Source organism: Dicentrarchus labrax, unplaced genomic scaffold (assembly GCF_905237075.1).
Source record: "Dicentrarchus labrax unplaced genomic scaffold, dlabrax2021, whole genome shotgun sequence".
Classification (NCBI taxonomy): domain Eukaryota; kingdom Metazoa; phylum Chordata; class Actinopteri; family Moronidae; genus Dicentrarchus; species Dicentrarchus labrax.
In genome coordinates, this window is record NW_026136717.1 from 8,951,317 (window position 1) to 8,970,561 (window position 19,245).

At 38.0% G+C, this 19,245-nt stretch overlaps 1 protein-coding gene across 17 annotated transcripts in view; it reads left to right on the forward strand.

Moving 5' to 3' along the window:
* LOC127379192 (leucine-rich repeat LGI family member 2) overlaps nucleotides 1-19,245 on the forward strand; it is a 42,272-nt gene that overhangs the window by 13,436 nt on the left and 9,591 nt on the right. For 2 of the 17 annotated variants that reach the window (XM_051428479.1, XM_051428488.1), the window contains exons 1-6: nucleotides 4,303-4,415; nucleotides 6,734-8,669; nucleotides 8,771-8,937; nucleotides 9,025-9,248; nucleotides 10,331-10,460; nucleotides 10,530-10,630. The exons of 1 other annotated variant lie outside the window; for it this stretch is intronic. In XM_051428479.1, coding sequence (XP_051284439.1) covers nucleotides 6,752-8,669; nucleotides 8,771-8,937; nucleotides 9,025-9,248; nucleotides 10,331-10,460; nucleotides 10,530-10,630 — 2,540 coding nt within the window. In that variant the 5' untranslated portion in view covers nucleotides 4,303-4,415; nucleotides 6,734-6,751. Of the gene's footprint in view, nucleotides 1-4,302; nucleotides 4,416-6,733; nucleotides 8,670-8,770; nucleotides 8,938-9,024; nucleotides 9,249-10,330; nucleotides 10,461-10,529; nucleotides 10,631-10,926; nucleotides 14,077-15,585; nucleotides 17,504-17,601; nucleotides 17,769-17,854; nucleotides 18,079-18,860; nucleotides 18,991-19,068; nucleotides 19,170-19,245 lie in introns of those variants that run through there. 14 more of the 17 variants (XM_051428478.1, XM_051428490.1, XM_051428491.1 and 11 more) reach the window with 14 other exon arrangements.

Genomic DNA, 19,245 nt, shown 5'->3' on the forward strand with positions numbered 1-19,245 from the left:
TACTGCTTCCAGGAGCATGACATTCAAAAAAAGGTGTTTGCCAAATTCTTTTTTAGATAAACTTCAACTCAGAAGTCTAAAAGTCATTAAGTAAATTAATTTCAAAATAATTGTTTTGATCATATTGAACATAATTTTCAAAATATAATGTACATAGGAGTATCAAAATAAATGTGTGAAAGTATGATTGCAATATTTGTTTCATCATGTTTATGTTAGGTTATGTAGGGTTATGGCACAAGTATTTTCCTGACTTTCATACTTTAAGAAAACACACAATACTCACACAATAATATTGTATAGACAGAGCAGTGTTTTGACTATTCTCCTAAAGCAGCTCATGGTAAATTTATGGTACTAATAATAGAAAACCTGTTGCAGCAGCATTTGTTCCAACTTTTTTCTGTTTAACAAAAAAACTTTTTTTTTTCTTACTTGAAGCATGCACTGTATAAGCTTAATTTCCAGTATTCCTATTTTATGTAACTAGTAGTATTTTCTGTTAAATAATATCTATGATTACAATATATGATTTTTCTCATTCATAATAACTGAAAATTAAAAAAGTATTATTCCAGCTTGTTGGAAACTGGAAATTCTAGAAATATGTGTTGGAAATTTAGAGGCAAAATCAATAATTCAGCAGGGAATAGTGGAAATTTGGCAAGATATGTGGAATAATAATATCAGGGTTATTATAAAATTCAGTTAGAAGTAGAAAAAGTAACAGCAGAAAAGAAGATATCATTTTAGATAGATTCCGATAAATGTGAAACATGTAATTGTAAAAAAACTGTTGAACATGTGCTGATGGAGTGTAGAAGGTTCAGTATGGACAGGAAAAGATAGACAGACAGGGTGGTGGATATGGGGATAAACAAGGTTCAAATACTAAAATGAAACATTTTCATTTACAGAATATACTTCTGATATAGTCATAATGTCACACTGTGATACAGTTGGTGGCGGCATGCACCTTTAACGTTGGTACGGAAACCAAAGAAGAAGAAGCGAGTGCTATCCAGCTTGTTGGAAACTGTCCAAAAACAAACATTCCAGTTAGAGTTAAATGATATACTTCACATGCAAATATTTTGCCATATCTAAAAGGTTTGGGAATAAATATGCTATATACCTTTAAGTCATGAAAACACTCAATCTCTAGTTTAATGTGGAATTTAAGGAGTCAGTTCCCAGTGCAAATTACAAAAAAGATATAGAGAGCTTCCACTGTGTTGACTGGACATGCAGCACTTTTCTGTTGCATTTGTTTTTGGACTTATTAATATTTTGAAATTATACCATTTAAGTTGCTACAGTCGTCTACATGGTAAAATGGCATCAGATGTTTCGACAGTAACCGCTTTGTTTTGTTTTTCTACAGGTACTCTGAAGGAAAGAAATTCATATTTTCACACAGTTATCAGTCAGAAGACAACAACCTCAAGAAGTTTCAAAAATGATGAAAGGACAGCAGCATTAATGGAGTTTACCCATGCAGAAAGTGGGATGATGATATAACCCCACTGATAGCTGCTGTCGTAAATTACAATCAGGATATTTTTACTTACTTACAGCAGCTGGGTGCAGACCCAAGCAAGACGTCCACAAATTACTGGACATTACTGGAACGTCAATTCACACCACTGCAAACTGCTGCCATCAATGACAGGGATGATGTCTTCAAAATGCTCATTTCTGCTGGTGCACTGAAATCAGAAATGAAGACAATAAAATGAAAATCACATTATGGGTGATCACTTCTACTTTTGATACTTTAGTTTATATACATATGCCAAAAAAAACATTTGTTAAGGGGAAAGGAAAGACATCAGAATAGACATAATGAACTGAAATATTTCCTATAATAATTTTACTTCTGAGGGTGCAACAGGTGTGGTTGCCACTTACCTCATGTCCTCTTACCCTGTGGTAATGTACAGTATGTTGCCTTGTCAGCACTGGGGTTCTGTGTTCTGATGGGTCCACAGTGCCACCTTCTGGCCGTGATAAAGTATCACACCCCTTTGCTTTTTCCATACAGGGAATCTCTTGAAAGCACAAACCTTTAATTATCGTAGCTGAGACCCCAGCCCTTAGAGGTTAGTTGTTAAGTGGAAATGTTGCTGTAGGTGCTATAGATTATATTGCGTACAGTAAAAAAGGAAGAAGTGTTTTGTTGTTTTAGGAGGTGAAATATTCAGGACTGGATATAGCTAATGCCTTTCTAGACAAACACATATGAATAGAAAATCCCCATTTACTGGTAGATTACCTTTTAGTTCAGAGGAACTATAAGTGGCAAAGCAGATAGAAGCTCTTTTTATCCATTTAGTGGAAAGGACTTGTGTTTGGGTAATATCAGGGAAATGAACTTTGAATTAAATTTGAAAAAATATCTGCAATTGTTGGACTACTGACCTAATTTAAAAAGTCAGGGAACCTAAATAAATACATTTGATAAGAGGACATAATTGGAGGATTTTATGTAAATATATACACTCAAGTGTCTTTTTGTTCTTTAAAAACACTGAATGTTGCCTAACAAACTACAAAATGCACATGATCTGATTCGCTTTTATTGGCCAGGTATGTGCTCACAAACAAGAAAGTTGACTCCAGTTTCACATTGCTCTCAATTTACATCCATAGAAATAGACATACATACAGAAAAAGGAAAGGACAACAAGCTCAAGAGTGCAAAGAATGCTGGAATCTACATCATTTTGATTGACCTTCCTAAACTGGCACAGGAAGTACATCTGGTGTGGAGGATGTCTGGGATTATTGTGTTGAACACCAAACAATTTAGTAAAGGAACATCTCTGTTGAATAAACTGTAAGCCATATAGTTTGAAAACACAGGCCTGCTTGAACAGTAACCTACATGCTGATGGTGGTTACATTTATTTGCTTTTGTTTGTTTGCTTAGTTGTGATCACTTTACGTTAAGTTTGGAGATGTGAGCGCATAATATCGACTACAAATATGATCTGATCTAATCGTTAGCATTTCATTCAATGTCAGTGAGTATTTTTTCTACCTCCTCGTATTTCCGCCAATTTCTCATCTGCTTAAGAAACTCTTAAGCCTCTTTCAAATCATCCTCCCTACGCCTAACGTTATTACATCTTAGGAGCTTTCTTAAGGGCTAACGTGCTTTGTGAAAAACTTTCATCTCGGATGTTGGATCTAGTCTTAACTGGAAGTGGAAATTCTTAAAGTCATAATTGTATTGAAATGAACCAAACTGTAGACTCCTATCAGAAAAAACACAGTGTATGTTTAGCCTGAGAGGGAAAAGTGATGAAAAGTTCAGTGTGCAGTGCACATAAGGCATAAGGCAGATGAGAATATCAACATTTTTATCAACTCAGGTCTTGTGAAGGGGTCCCTGTGGAAAACTATTCTGCTTATCTCTTCTTTTCTAATCACACATAGAGCTGTATAATAACCTAGAGAGTCATATGTTCAGGGTGTCGCTTCTTTTGCAACAGTTAATTTAAAACGTCCATTATGATCTACGGGAGACGCTTCTCTCCTGCCTACCTCTGTGTGTCTGCTTTGTCTCTCGCTCTCTGCTTGGATAAAACTGAAAAATAGGCGGAATGTGGAATAATTAGCCTACGTAATTTACCGGAACCACAAACACGAGTGACACTGTTTTCAGTATATATAGTGGATTTTGATATTTCATCATGTGAGGGATAAGAATGGTGAATCGAGACTGAAACTGAACATGCTCCATTTATCAGAATCATGTAATTTAATATATCATTTATATAGTTTATGGTATATTACCAGAAATGGTAGCAATTTAAGCAGCTCTGATGAAACTGTCAAGAGGGCTAAAGCATATCCAAGACCCAGGGTTGGAAATCAAAACAATGAATGGAAAGTCATAATTAAATTTATTGAGCACTTCCATCTCATTAAGGTGGCAAAAGCTTTAGAAAAAGGTGTGGTTGTAGTGCAAAGAATTTGAATACTTGGCAAGATATGTGGAATAATGATATCAGGATTATTATAAAATTCAGTTAGAAGATATCATTTTAGATAGATTCCGATAAATGTGAAACATGTAATTGTAAAGAAACTGTTGAACATGTGCTGATGGAGTGTAGAAGGTTCAGTATGGAAAGAAAAAGATAGACAGGGTGGTGGATATGGGGATAAACAAGGTTCAAATACTAAAATGAAACAATTTCATTTACAGAATATACTTCTGATACAGTCATAATGTCACACTGTGATACAGTTGGTGGCGGCATGCACCTTTTACGTTGGTACGGAAACCAAAGAAGAAGAAGCAAGCGCGTCAACACGTACCGCGAAAACTTGAATAGTATATTTCTACTGTCAATAGTGGGTACGTCATACTTTCGTTTCACTGGAAAAGGCGGGTTTGGATCACGGTAAGTCAAGTCACTCGTCTCGAGCGGTAATTTATTTTGTGTTATCACAGTCGTTACCTCTTGTTGAATTATTTAGTACTTTAACACATCCGGAAGTTTGCCATGTCATGTCAGAGTCTTTCGCTATAGAAACAAGTCAGCTCTGTGGAGATCAAAGTTTCTGTACCTGCAGGAACAACCGGGGTCCTTTCGCTTCGCCGCTATGCAGTCACACAATGTTTGTGTGTGTGTGTGTGTGTGTGTGTGTGTGTGTGTGTGTATTATAGCATTTATTAAACGTACTCCTCTATCCGCCCCAAACAGCCAGAATGTAGCTAGCAAGCAACAGGCAGTGTACTGCGGTAAAGTGAGCCGCTGTCAGAATTCCCTTGCGCCTACAGTAGGGTTATTATGGTAAGTGTGGCCTCTGAGCGAGGCGATGGTCGTGAGAGATACATACACCCTTTTATGAAAGCTACTACATCATAAAAGAAGAAGAATTAGAATTCCAATAATAAATACAGTAATAGAAAAAAACATTTACATGTGCAACATTCACTTTTGTTTGTTATTTCTGAACATAAATAAACACTATAGTATTACTATTACTACTACTACTACTAATAATAATAATCTCAAATCAGAGATTTAAAAGACATGTGTAGGCTATTTAAGATATTTACCCTCTTTAAAGAAACTGCATCTTGATTATGTTCTGTTGGTGATCATAAGATGTAATTTTCCTACATGGTAGAGGCAGAGATAGATAACTACCAAATGTGAGGAAGTCGTGATTGTTAAAAAGTCAAATTTCTATATCTCAAAGTCCCTACAGTAAAATTACTCAAAATCTCCCATGAGTACAGTGGGGATTATCCTTAAAATGATTACATTGCGAGTTTTAGCTAACCTACTAAAGTAAAGTAAATGTGAAGAAATTTTGATTAGTATAATAAAAATAGTTTTCAGGACCGTCTTGCTCAGAGGCCACACTTATCATAATAACCCTACTGATACCACGGTTCCCTAATTGGCCACTCACGTTACCGCAGTCAGGCACAGATGGGTGAGTGTCTGCAGACAGCTTGGAAAACGAGAGAGTGAAGATAAATCCACTCTTCATTCCCAAAAAGTTTTTAAAATATCGACTATCGGACTACCAGATCAGAACTATGAGATTATAATGTAATTTGAGCTTGTCCCTTTTAATTTTTTCAAAAACTGTACAGTCAAAATGAATGAAACCTCCATGAGCACAGTGGGGGTCAATCTTAACAAGATTACATTCAACGTTTTCGCTACCCTACTAAAGAAAATGAAATATGACTATTAAAATATAAAAACATTTGGATATTTATAATGAAAATGTAGCCACCTTTCCCTTTATTCTTTTCACTATACAGTAAAATTAGTCCACTCAAGGACAGGAAATATGACCATTCAAATATGAGGAAATTATGGTTTTCATTATATACGCATATAGTAATACTAATTATGTGAAAATTTAATTATTTCTATTTTATTTTGTATTAAAAAACAACATTTTGTTAGGGGCCCAAACATATAAATCACATATGTGCACCTAAGTCTTCCACAAACCAAGGAACAACGCTACAATTTAATCTGCTATGACGCACATTAATACAGACTGGCGCTGCATGCTTGATGGTGTGCACGACGGGGAAATACTGCCAGTCTTTGATTATTTGATGAATTTTTACTTACAAATGCAATATTTCATCCTTGTACCTAATGACCAAAGGTTATTGTGTCGACATATCACAGCTCAAAGTTGAATCCTGGTTTCCAACTGGAATGAGGAAGTTCAAAGTCTAAACAGTCAGTGAAGGCCAGGCGTGGTACTCTCTTATATCAGTCATATCTAAAAAAAACATTCAGTCATTAGCATTTGCAACTCTAGAATTTAGGACCAGCGTTCACTTGACCTTGTGTCCACATTGAATTACTACTCAACCTGTTGTGACTTTTCTCAGCAAAAACAGTAAATATATGAGTTTTTTCAATTCGTAAAATGAAATCATTTTGCATACCTGTACATGGCTGAAGGCTTTGTGTATATAGCCCCTAGCCGGATGCTGGGGTGGTGGGGCTTACAAAGCAGGCAGCAATACGGATGCAGGGCAGCAGTGGCATTGACAGAGCAGAGGGAGAGCTGGGAAATTGTGCAGTTTAAATAGACAGCCAGATCGGAAGGGTGCGCTTTGTTAGTGATTATGGAGTGAGGCATGTCGTGTGTATAGCAGCGCAGCTTGAGTTGACTGCCTGAACTAGCTTGCAGACTTCCGTCCATTAATGTCTTAATTTTGTCTTTTTTGCAGTTACCCTGAAGTAAAGACATGAATGTCATCACACAGTTAGAATTTGTCCCGCCAAAAGACACACATCCTTTAATACAGTGCATATTTGACAACAAACTCAAGAAGCTCAAAACATTACTAAAGGACAACGATATCAATCAACTTTACCCATGCAGGAGGTTGAAGGACTATGTAACTCCACTGACTGCTGCTGTTGTAAATCACAATATGGATATTTGGACTTATCTTTTGTGTCAGGGTGCCGATCCAAACCAAGCTTCCCCAACTGGCTTAACACCTTTGCATTATGTCTCACTATCCAAAGCACCTCTTGTCTTTGTGGTTAAACTGCTTGAAGCAAAAGCTAATCCAGATGTATGGAGTCTACAGCGAGTCTCACCTCTGCAAACTGCTGCCATCAACGACAGGGACGATGTTGTGAAAGAGCTCATCTCTGTTGGTGCAATGGTAACATTGTTACCTGTCACTGATCCTATACATATGACTCAAAATAAAAAAATCTCTCAGATGATTCATAACCTTGCATCAAAAGGAGATGAATTATGCTGCAAAATCAAATATTTCCTGGATATGGAAATTGCTGTGCGAGGGGAGCCACCTGAAGAGGTGTTCAAAACATTTGACAGTCACATGCTGCAGGAGGATACTCAGACCCATCTGACCATGATTGAAATGCTCTTTAATCTTAATGGGCCAGGTAGAGAAAAATACAGAGAAGGGTGTATTAAATGGCTGAAGAACACTGAAAATGTGAACACCTACATTGCAGGAGCAGTCAGTCGCCTTCCAAACATCCCTGCGATACATGTAAAGAGGGCCATTGATAGTTTACATGCAGTTATCTGCACAATAGAAGACATACCAAATGAGCAAGCTCTAGCTATAATCCCCCAACTACTGGGCCGGCTTTGCTCAGAAGAGAAACCTGATATTTGGGAAGCTGTTCTGCAAACACTGTATGTGATAACACAGAAATCAAAAGACACAGATGGCTGGGATCCCAACTTTGTTGAGAAGTTGTGCAAAACAGTGGCTCCTTTTGTAAAGGACCGACACTCTTCTGACATTAGAGTCTTCACATACAGTGTATTAGCAAACTTACTTCCAAATAACCATGCGGTTGACACCTTTACATCAGTGGGGATAAGTTCAGTGCCCGAGGAAATACTGACATTTGCAGATATGAAAATGAATGACAAGCTGAAAGTAGTCCTCAGACGACTGAAAAATCATTTCAGCTCACCGAAGTCGGAATGTGAGGACAGTACAGCCTTACCTGGATCCAAGAAGAAGAAGAAAAAGAAGAAGAAAAAGAAGGATAAGTCAGAAAAGCAAGAAGACACAAATGATGGTCAAGTTCCAACAGCAACTCATGTAACATCAGCTCCTATTGTGGAGTCAACTTCAAATGTTAAGCCATTCAACAACACCACCACTGTGTCATCAAAAACACACAAATGGCTAGAGATCAGCAAGAGGTGGAGAGAAAAATTAGAGAAGCTTCTGAGCACTGATGATAGTAAAGTATCCAGAATTGGGAGTATGATTTATGTGAATGATGCAGAATTCCGCATTGCAAAGGGCAGTGATGGTACTGAGGTCTTTCTGGGGCTGAGAGATGATGGCACTGAGGTTGCTATTAAGAGAATGTCTAAATGCAACTATCAAGTGCTGAAGAATGAGGAAGGAATTCTACGACTTCCAGAGCTTGATCATCCATCCATTGTACGATATGTTGATGCTGCGGAGGATGAGAACTTCGGATATCTTGGTCTTCAACTTTGTGAATACACCCTGGAAGAATACATCAGAAATAATGATGGTGGTCTGCTGATAAAGAAACTTGTCTATCAGGTTCTCGACAGTTTAAGGGTGCTTCATTGTCAAAATCCTCTAATTCTCCACCGAGATCTCAAACCACAGAATGTTTTGATCGGTAAGACAAGTCAGAAATATAAAAAAAAAATCAACAATATTTGAATTTATAATTATCATGTAATTTGTTTCCTGAGTTTTTCTACCTGATTTATCCTGCAGATGTTAATGGGAAGGCAAGATTAGCTGATTTTGGCATAAGTAGACGCTTACTCAAAGGCCAAACAACTTATCGCACTGGCAGCGCAGGAACAAAATGCTGGATGGCCAAGGAGACATTAGCAGAAGAAGAAGCTGACATACCATTCAAGCCAAACACTGATGTCCAGGTCAGTTTTTCTCCTGCACAAATGTTAACTGATGACTTCATGAAGAAATACTTCCTTAAATGCAAAAATGTTCTTTTCATTTTTAAGGTGGCAGGGATGCTCTGTTATTATATCCTCTCTGGAGGACACCATCCTTTTGGCGACAAGTCCTATAAATGTGAAAGCAACATTCATGAAGGGAAGTACAGTTTGGACCATGTTCAAGATGTGGTAGCAAAGGATCTCATTGAGTGGATGATCAATGCAGAACCAAAGAACAGACCTAAAGTGGAAGAATGCTTGAGTCATCCCTTCTTCTGGACCACTGAAAGGTGAGGAAGTAACCCTGATTGATCGATAGATGGATTAATTGAAATCCTTGTCATCGATTTTATTTTTTCATTTCTATGGAATGGTATATTCTGTTGTTTAGCTGGTCTACAACTTTGGTGCAGAGTGAAATATCTCTACATTTACTGGAATGATATAAAATATGGTAAAAAAATAACAAGAATTCTCTCTTTTGCACGCGTTTGTGGTCTGCCAGTTGGGAGGCAACTTCAATCAGGAAAGACTTAATTTTTTGAATGGACAATTCTATTTAATTGATATGTGCACAATGAAGATGAGAAATGTGAAAAATCTTTGGCAACAAATCCCATCGTGGCATCATCGTATTTGAAGGAGTTGGTGAAGCCATGATTAGAATAGGAAACCCCCCCCGATGGAGTCTAGACACTGGTTGTGGATGTGGTGGTGAAGGAATGAAGAGAATGCTGAAGATCTGGATCTTTGATGAGGAGTAGACTTCTGATGAGCTCAACCTGGGCACTGGATGTGAATAGGGTGGAGGAAGGTCGTGAAATGACAGCTGACAGCAGCAGAGAGGAGAACAGATTTACAGTTTTTTTTGGCCTTTAATGAATAGTGACAGCTGAAGGTAGACAGGAAAGGGGGTAGAGAAGGGGGGTGACACGCAGGTTGGATTTGAACCCTGGGCCGCTGCAGCAGCTTGGTACATGGTCGCCAGCTCTGCCAAGTGAGCTAACCAGGTGCCCCCCAGATTTAAAGTTTGATGGCAGCTCCTACACTTGTTTCTAACATAACCACACCCAGTATTTTGAAAGTTGGTTTTGAAAGTTATGCTTGGAGTAGGTAGCTAGTTAGCCAGGCATTCTAACACAAGATTGTGAAATCCATTCCTTCTTGCTGTTTTGTTCAGTCATACACGCTGGTTTGGTATGTGAAGAAATCCAAAGTTGCCTGTCTGCCTAGTTAGGGTTAGACAAAGCTGTTTGTTGGAGGTGTTTAGTGACTGGTCAGTTTCCATCTCTAACACAAATTCCAATCAATATCATATGATAGTTCTGTGTATTCTGCAATTCATGTCAATATGACAAAATATTTTTTTCAGGGGAGTTGAATACTTGAGAAGGATTGGCAACAGGGAGGAGGCCGCAAACTGTCGAAAGGCTGACCCAGAACTGATCTGTTCATTAGAAAAATGTGCTGGGGATGGATCCTTCAAACAGTGGAAAAATAAGGTAACAGCAACATAACTTTAAGTTTTGTATTCCTAATTGAAACGTTATAACACATTTTTGGTGTTGCAGTTTCCTCCAGAGTTGGTCCAGAAGATGGATGCCAAGAACAAAGCCTATCCTGACAACATACTGGGATTACTGCGCTTCATACGAAACCTGCATGAGCACTAGTGAGTGAAACTGAGTTAAAACTGATGCAGGGCCTTATAACGTCACTAAAATAAAGTCTCTTATATTTAAAGTTTTATCATTGCCAATTCTGTAGGCTGGATAGGAAGTGTTGGTGAGCCAGTTGAATACACCTGACCTACATTAACAAATTAGTGAGAAGACTGGCTATTTCTATGCAGTTACTCTACTGAATCCCACCAGCTTTTGTCCACAGAAGTCGCCAAAATCCACACAAATAAAACAATCCTTCTCAGGGCTTTAAGTTTTGTAATAAAATTTTCCTTTTTGTTTGCAGTGCCAAAGATGCAGCCCAAGTTGATGTGATGGCATTATTTCCTGATCTCTTTGGATGTGTTTACAAATTTGCCAAGACCCACGGGTGGAATTCAGAGACCCCCTTGAGGGAAATGTTTCAAAGAGAAGATTTAAGCAGCAGCATAACTGTGCCATCCACAAACCTTGAGGAGCACCTGGTTGTCCCAGTTCAAGAATCTCAACCCACTGACTTTAGAGGGAAGTTGACTTAAAACAGGATTAAGGAAGTCACTCTTTCTCCCACATTGTCAGACCTTTTCATAAAAGGAAAAGCACAGGTGTTTCTAATAACATTAACAATGCCAGAGTGACAGTGAGCCAGCGTGCACAATGCGAGAAACCCTGAAACTGAAGCAGCTGAATGGAATTCAACTATCACCGATTTTATTATTTCCACCTATTATTTATTGGCATATGTATTGTACATAGAGACTATTTTCCAAATGTTGACAGTAACAGTAAATAGATTATAAGGTACTGTAGTACAATTTTAAGGGACTTTCGCTTCACTGTGGAATGTGTGTGACTTTATACTTTTACTTTACATTATCCTCATATGGAACTGTTTTACTTTTATTTTGCAACATTTATCTGATGGTTGTATTTGCTGGTTACTTTAGAATTTGTTTAGCTTTTACCGCTGATATAGTTATAAACTGATATAGTAAAACATTTTTGATCATTGCATAATTTAAAATTTGTGATTATCCCGTATGCCTTACAGGGGACATTTTGGGTTTGTTAATGCATATGTCATAAGCTCTGGCAAGATGATTATTATTATTATTATTATTATTATTTTATTTTATTTTTTGGGAATTTAATATCAGACCCTATATTAGGTCTGTCTAAATGTAAATACGCTTTAAAACTCCATTTATCATACGTTGAACAACAATGTCCGCATTTAAACCCACTAAAACACCACATTTTTGATCCCAGGACCATAGCAGCATAAAATAATGCTCCCTGCTGTATCAGCCTTTCATTCTAGAGCAAGCCCAATATTTTTTTTCAGTCTTACTATTTTCCACCAGATTGAGCCATTGTATAGGGTTTGCCTTATGGGGAAAATACATTTAATTTCCCTGGTTTCCACTAGGCACACTATTGCCTATGTTAGTAAGCAGTGAAGCAGATTTTTGCATCAGAAATGGTGTTTGTGTGTTGATATGGACGTCAGAAAAATGTTAGTGTTTGTGTGCAGGCATAGAAATTATATTGTAGTGCAGGTCATATTTTGCCTTCTCTCTGTCTCTCTCCCTGTCTCTTTTTCATGTTGCGTTCCCACCAATGGCGAAGCGAGTATTCCCCTCGCATTACTTGTGGGATCGCTTGATTACTCTGCGTATAGTCGGCTTATATTCTGGTTTACATTTGTGGTATGAGAGCCTAAAATGTTTGCTGTGATTTGAAGTCAATAAACGGATCTAAAGGATGCTGAAATAACTACGTCATGATGACAATTTGTAAAGAATCTGAATTCATACTTTGTCAGGTTTTTCCTCAGAACGACGAGCAAACAACTTTTAAAATGCCTGTTCTAAAGTAAAAAAAAACATAATTGAATATGCAAGCTTTACAACATGAAGATTCTTTTATATGATTATGTTTTAAGCATACTGAATATTACTCAAAATATACTGTAATTGTAGTCAGTTGCATATCAAAATAAGTTATTAAGATAACACCTTCTCACCAATGTTTCACTGACTGAAGGATCAACAATATTTTTCAGCTTCCCCTTTTGAAATCAGCCCCTAGTCTTTACCACCATAATACACACAATACTATTTTATACGCTATCATGTGTCTATATTAATTACATATTATTTAGTTATATAATATGTGTTCATCTAATTAAGTTGCAGGCTGTGACAGGAGACTTTGGCCAATCGCAGGTCTGTAAGACTGTTGATTGTTGAGGCTCATTCTCAGGTCATCTAATCCCAACCGACCTAGGAATGAGGCCCTCCAGAATCACTTACTGCACCTTTAAGATAACACCTCCTCCCTTTCCTTCACTGATGTTTCACTGAGTTGGCTAAGCTCCAAAAGCTTAACAACATTCCTCATCTTTCCCCTTGTGAAATCAAACCTCATACTTAACCACCATAATGCACACAATACTACTTTATTTATTATCATCTGCAGGTGCAGGTCTACATGCTCCAGTTAAAAACAGCTAATGCCCTGGCAACTGAGCTGGCTTCAAGTTTACTTCCTGTTAACAGCATTTCTGTGTGTCATCTGTCAAGTACAGGAAAGGGCGTGCTTTGGTTTCCGAAGTTTGTGTGTGTGTGCGTTTGTGGCTGTGTGGGGGAGGGGTGCTTATAATAATGAACAAATAGATATGCAAACCTCTGTCTTGTTAATGTGCAAACCTTACTTATTGGCTTCCTTAATAAACAGGCCTATTTCATCCTATCTGATAGATAACTTGGAATTGTTGGGGCTTTGTGAGTTATCTTGTCATTGACTGGTGTTAAATTCTGGCTTCAATAAGGGGAATATTAACTATGAATGAAAATATAGATTAAATGTTGTAGCCTAAAGGTTAGAGATGCGAGTGTGTGACCAGCTCAGTGGCCAGCAGATCAGGTTGTGATTGTACTGGATAGCTTCTAGGTATGCATGTGTGACAGTGTGAATGTGATTAGAGTTTCTGCAAAAGAGAGGCATTCTCTCAGTGAACCTTTCCTGAATAAATAAAGGTAAAAAAAAAAAAACATCAGTAAGGTAGGCCAGCCTGTATGTAACCTGATACTCTATTTTTTGCTCTTTACGTTTAAGGCTGTGAGAGGACAGTAATAACTAAAGACACTCAAATGAGCTCATCAATATTGTTATCAACTCAGATTTAGACTATGGCTGGACATTCAGAACAATATTCATAGAAACCAAACTAAATCAATAAAAGTGAAATGAGCATGTCCTCCCATTCCTTATGAAAAACCCAACCCCAATCGGTCTTTTGAGTCTTCTCTAGTCTATAGTGTAGGAGGAGCAAGTGACAGAGAAGCAGGAGAGAAAGAGTATCAGATTGACAGGCAGAAATACAGAACAATCACAGCATGTTGAGTTTTGATAGATATAATTCATGCAACAGTGGAAACCTTTCTTCAACACTGTAAGTTGATTTTCCTACAATTCTCACAAGATGATATTGTAAAATAATAAAACAAAAGTGTGCTCACTTAAGAGAAGCACACTCATGTGGACTTACTTTTATTCATGAGCCATTTTTGTGGTTATTTTGTCATCATAATGAAAGTTTACTTACAAACACAATATTTCATCCTTGTACCTACTACGTTCCAAAAATATTCATAGAAATTTCACCGCTGTGCACATTCCAAGATTAATGTTGGTTGTCGACTTGAATGAGGAAGTCAAACGGCTTAGCAGTCAGTGAGGGCAAGGTGTGGCACCCAGTTTGCATTAACAAGACACATCTTAAAACATGAAAACATTAACATCAGCAATTCTGAGTTTAGGACAAGTATTCACTCGAATGTACTTGTGTCCAAACTGGATTACTACTCAACCTTTTACCAGCAAAAATAGTAAATAAAGAAGAGTTTTCGAGCTGTATAAATAATTTAGCATTCCTGTACATGCTGGCACTTGGTTAGTGGATCACAGCCTTGGTAATAAATTAACCCTCTATTTACTATGTGTAGTCATGTAGTCACATTTCTTATTGAGCTGTCCTCTGGTTTGAATTCTCCACCGTCTGTACCCACTTCTCAAAGCATTAAACATTACACATTTTCTACACACTAATAATAAAAATAAAGAACCTTTAAAGTTAAATTCTAATGATAGCTGTTGGCTGCTTATTTAAAGTCCCTTGAAGTTCATTCATCTGCTAGAGGTGGAAAGTTTCTCTGTGCTCAATGCAGTGTTGCAGTTATGTGGGAGCCAGTGGGAGTCAAGCTACCATGAAAGAGGTCAAATCATACATCTGTAGGTCGCTAATACATTACCAGCAATCTGTAAAAAAGTAACACCTTTCATATGATACCAAAAAAGGTAGAAATGCTTCTCCCTTTGAGTGATGGGTCTCAGTTGGCATATTTCAGCCCATTGAATCTTTGCTGCAATATCATAGGGCCGTTTCAGGTTGTGACAGTGTATTTGATACAATTGTTGCAATTGTGGACTTCTGTGTGGTAAAATGGTGAAGTCTCTCTCGCACTCACAGAAAGAGCACCCATTTGGCTATCATTTATTTACCTCCATCCCAGGCGTTGCTTATTTTAGAGACCCCAAAAAATTATAACTCGAACCCTGGCTCATTGGAAATCTGTCTTTATCAGATCCCGGTCCAGTATGTAACTTCTACTTCAAGTGTGATGTAGAAGTGCCAGCAGTGCACATACACTGAAAATGGACTTTATAGTGAAGTATTAGACAGCTTGTGACCAGCAGGAAAACTTTAGAAATTAACAACATATACATATTCAAAGATTCTGGAATATTTAATCCAGGTAGCAGGTTTTTTAAATGTGGAAATTATACTTTAAAAAAAAAAAACATCATACATAGATATATGACTTAATACGTGTCTGGATGGAATTTTTTAAATTGCACCAAATGTTGTTACAGTAATATCATAATTCTATCTTTTTTACAGATACCCTGAAGCAAAGAAATGAATATCTCCAGAGTGACAGCTCCACCAAGAGAAACACATCCTCTCATAAAGTGTATAGTTGACAACAACTTCGAGACATTCATAAAATTACTGAATTACAAAAACATTAATGGACTTTACCCATGCAAAGAGTGGAATGACAATATTACCCCACTGATTGCGGCTGTTTTATATAACAACTGGAATATTTTTATTTACCTTTTGCATCAGGGTGCAGATCAAAACAATGCTTCCCAAAATGACTTAACACCTTTGCATTATGTCTCACTATCCAACGCACCACTTTTCTTTGTTGTTAAACTGCTTGAAGCAAAAGCTAATCCAGATGGATGGAATGCTATTGGACTACAGCGGTTCACACCTCTGCAAACTGCTGCCATCCATGACAGGGACGATGTCATGAAAGAGCTCATCTCTGCTGGTGCACTGGTAACATTGTTACCAATCACTGATACTGAACATATGATTCACAATAAAAAAATATCTTGGATGATTCATAACCTTGCATCGAAAGGAGATGAATTATGCACCAAAGTCAAATATTTCCTGGATATGGAAATTGCTCTACAAGAGAAACCATCTGAAGAAATGTTCAAGACCTTTGATCCTCACATGCTGCAGGAGCATCCTCAGAACTATTTGACCATAATTGAAACACTTTTTAATGTAACTGGGCCAGATGCAGACACATTCCGCAGGAGAAGTATTAAATGGCTGAAGAACACTGAAAATGTGAACACCTACATTGCAGGGGCAGTCAGTCGCCTTCAAAACATCCCTGCAATACATGTAAAGAAGGCCACTGATAGTTTACATGCAGTTATCTGCACAATAGAAGACATACCAAATGAGCAAGCTCTAGCTTTAACCGCCCAACTACTGGACTGGCTTTGCTCAAAAGTGAGGCCTGATATATGGGAAGCTGTTCTACAAACACTGTATGTGATAACACAGAAATCAAAAGACACAGATGGCTGGGATCCCAACTTTGTTGAGAAGTTGTGCAAAACAGTTGCTCCTTTTGTAAAGGACCGACATTCTTCTGACATTAGAGTCTTCACATACGGCGTATTAGCAAACTTACTTTCAAATAACCATGCGATTGACACCTTTACATCAGTGGGGATAAGTTCAGTGCCCGAGGACATACTGACATCTGCAGATATGAAAATGAATGACAAGCTGAAAGTAGTCCTCAGACGACTAAAAAATCATTTCAGCTCACTAAAGTCGGAATGTGAGGACAGTACAGCCTTACCTGGATCCAAGAAAAAGAAGGAAAAGTCAGAAAAGCTAGAAGACACAAAAGTTTTCACTATTGCAACTGATCTTACATCAGCTATTGTGGAGTCAACTTCAAATGTTAAGCCATTCTACTTCAACACCACGATGTCATCAAAAACACACAAAAGGCTACAAATCAGCAAGAGGTGGAGAGAGAAATTTGAGAAATTAGAGAAACTTCTGAGCACTGATCAAAGGAAGGTAACCAAAATTTGGAGCATGATTTATGTGAATGATGCAGAATTCCGCATTGCAAAGGGCAGTGATGGTACTGAGGTCTTTCTGGGGCTGAAAGATGATGGCACTGAGGTTGCTATTAAGAGAATGACTAAATTCAACTATCAGGAGCTGAAGAATGAGGAAGGGTTTCTACGACTTCCAGAGCTTGATCATCCATCCATTGTACGATATGTTGACTTTGCAGAAGATGATAACTTTGGATATCTCGGTCTTCAACTTTGTGAATACACCCTGGAAGAATACATCAGAAATAATGATGGTGGTCTGATGATAAAGAAACTTGTCTATCAGGTTCTCAAGAGTTTGAGGGTGCTTCATTGTCAAAATCCTCCAATTCTCCACCGAGATCTCAAACCACAGAATGTTTTGATCGGTAAAACAAGTTAATCTGAAAGTATACAAAAATATTTGAATTTATTCTGTTCAATATATGATTTTGTTTACTGAATCAGTACACCATTTGTCCTGCAGATGTTAATGGGAGGGCAAGATTAGCTGATTTTGGTATAAGTAGACGGTTACCCAGGGGACAAACAACCTATCGCACAGGCAAGGCAGGAACAAAATGCTGGATGGCCAAAGAGACATTGGCAGAAGAAGAAGCTGACATACCATACAAGCCAAACACTGATGTACAGGTCAGTTCTACTGCTACAACAACTTAATTGATGACTTGGTGAAAAATACTTCCTTAATTGCAAAAATGTTCTGTTAAATTTTTAAGGTGGCAGGGATGCTCAGTTATTATATCCTCTCTGGAGGACACCATCCTTTTGGCGACAAACCCTTTGAATGTGAGTACCACATTCACAAAGGGAAGTACAGTTTGGACCATGTTCAAGATGTGGTGGCAAAGGATCTCATCGAGTGGATGATCGATACAGAACCAAAGAACAGACCTAAAGTGGAAGAATGCTTGAGTCATCCCTTCTTCTGGACCACTGAAAAGTGAGGAAGTAACCCTGATTGATTGATTGATTTAGAAATTAAAATCCCTGTCAGCTGATGTCCTTACTTTCATTTCAGCTTTTGGGGTGGCATTGTCAGTTGGCTGGTTGGTCTACGATATTGGTCTAGAGTGAAATATTTCTACCTGTAATTGAAATGGTACACAATCTGCAACAAACATTCATGCTTTTCAAACATTGTGAAATGTGTTCATGTCTGAACTGATGCCAGGTTCAGACAACACAATATTTTTGCCCGTTACGATGTCTGTCACTGTGTCAGATTAGACAATTATAAAGGAGTCATACATTTTTGCCGTGACAAAGAGACATGACAGACCACATGCCAACTTTCAACACGTGCATGATGTCACAGGAAAGGAAGTGCTAGGGACCACCTTCATGGGACATGGGAAGTCCACTACGGTAAGCTACATGGGACAAAACAATCAATTGTCTCACCCGATTCATCTGTCAGGTCAGGCTTATTGGGCTGATATCATGTAGTCTAATAGTGACCACCAAAATTGCCCAAAGACTTTGCGTTACATATGTCAATAGGCTCCAGAATGAGGTTTTCTTAATCCTGGAACAGACCTGAAAGTTCCAGCTTCACTCGGCTTGGTCGCACCAAGGACCATTTATAGAGCATTCACATGCCAAAGCAACATACATGCCAATGCACACCAGGGCTGTTGTTCATAGTTAGGGTTGCTAAGCTATGATTTGAGAGAATGGTCTAGCGAATGGTCAGTGTGCTCAGTATCTGTAACTTTTTTCCAGACGAGCTGAATACCTGAGAAAGATTGGCAACAGGGAGGAGGTGGCAAAGTATCGAAATGCTGAGCAGGAGCTGATCTGTTCACTGGAAAAATGTGCTGGGGATGAATCCTTCAAACAGTGGAAAAATAAGGTGACAACTACTGCAATATAACAACAACTTCTGTATGCCTAAATTCCACCTTATGACTAATTACTTTTGGTGTTGTAGTTTCCACCAGAGTTGGTCCAGAAGATGGATGGCAATAAAAAAGCCTACCCTGAGAACACACTGGGATTACTGCGCTTCATACGAAACCTGCATGAGCACTAGTGAGTGAAACAAAATATTAAAAGTGGTGCAGGGTCTTTACAATAATAGTAACTACTAACTAGTAATAAACTTTCA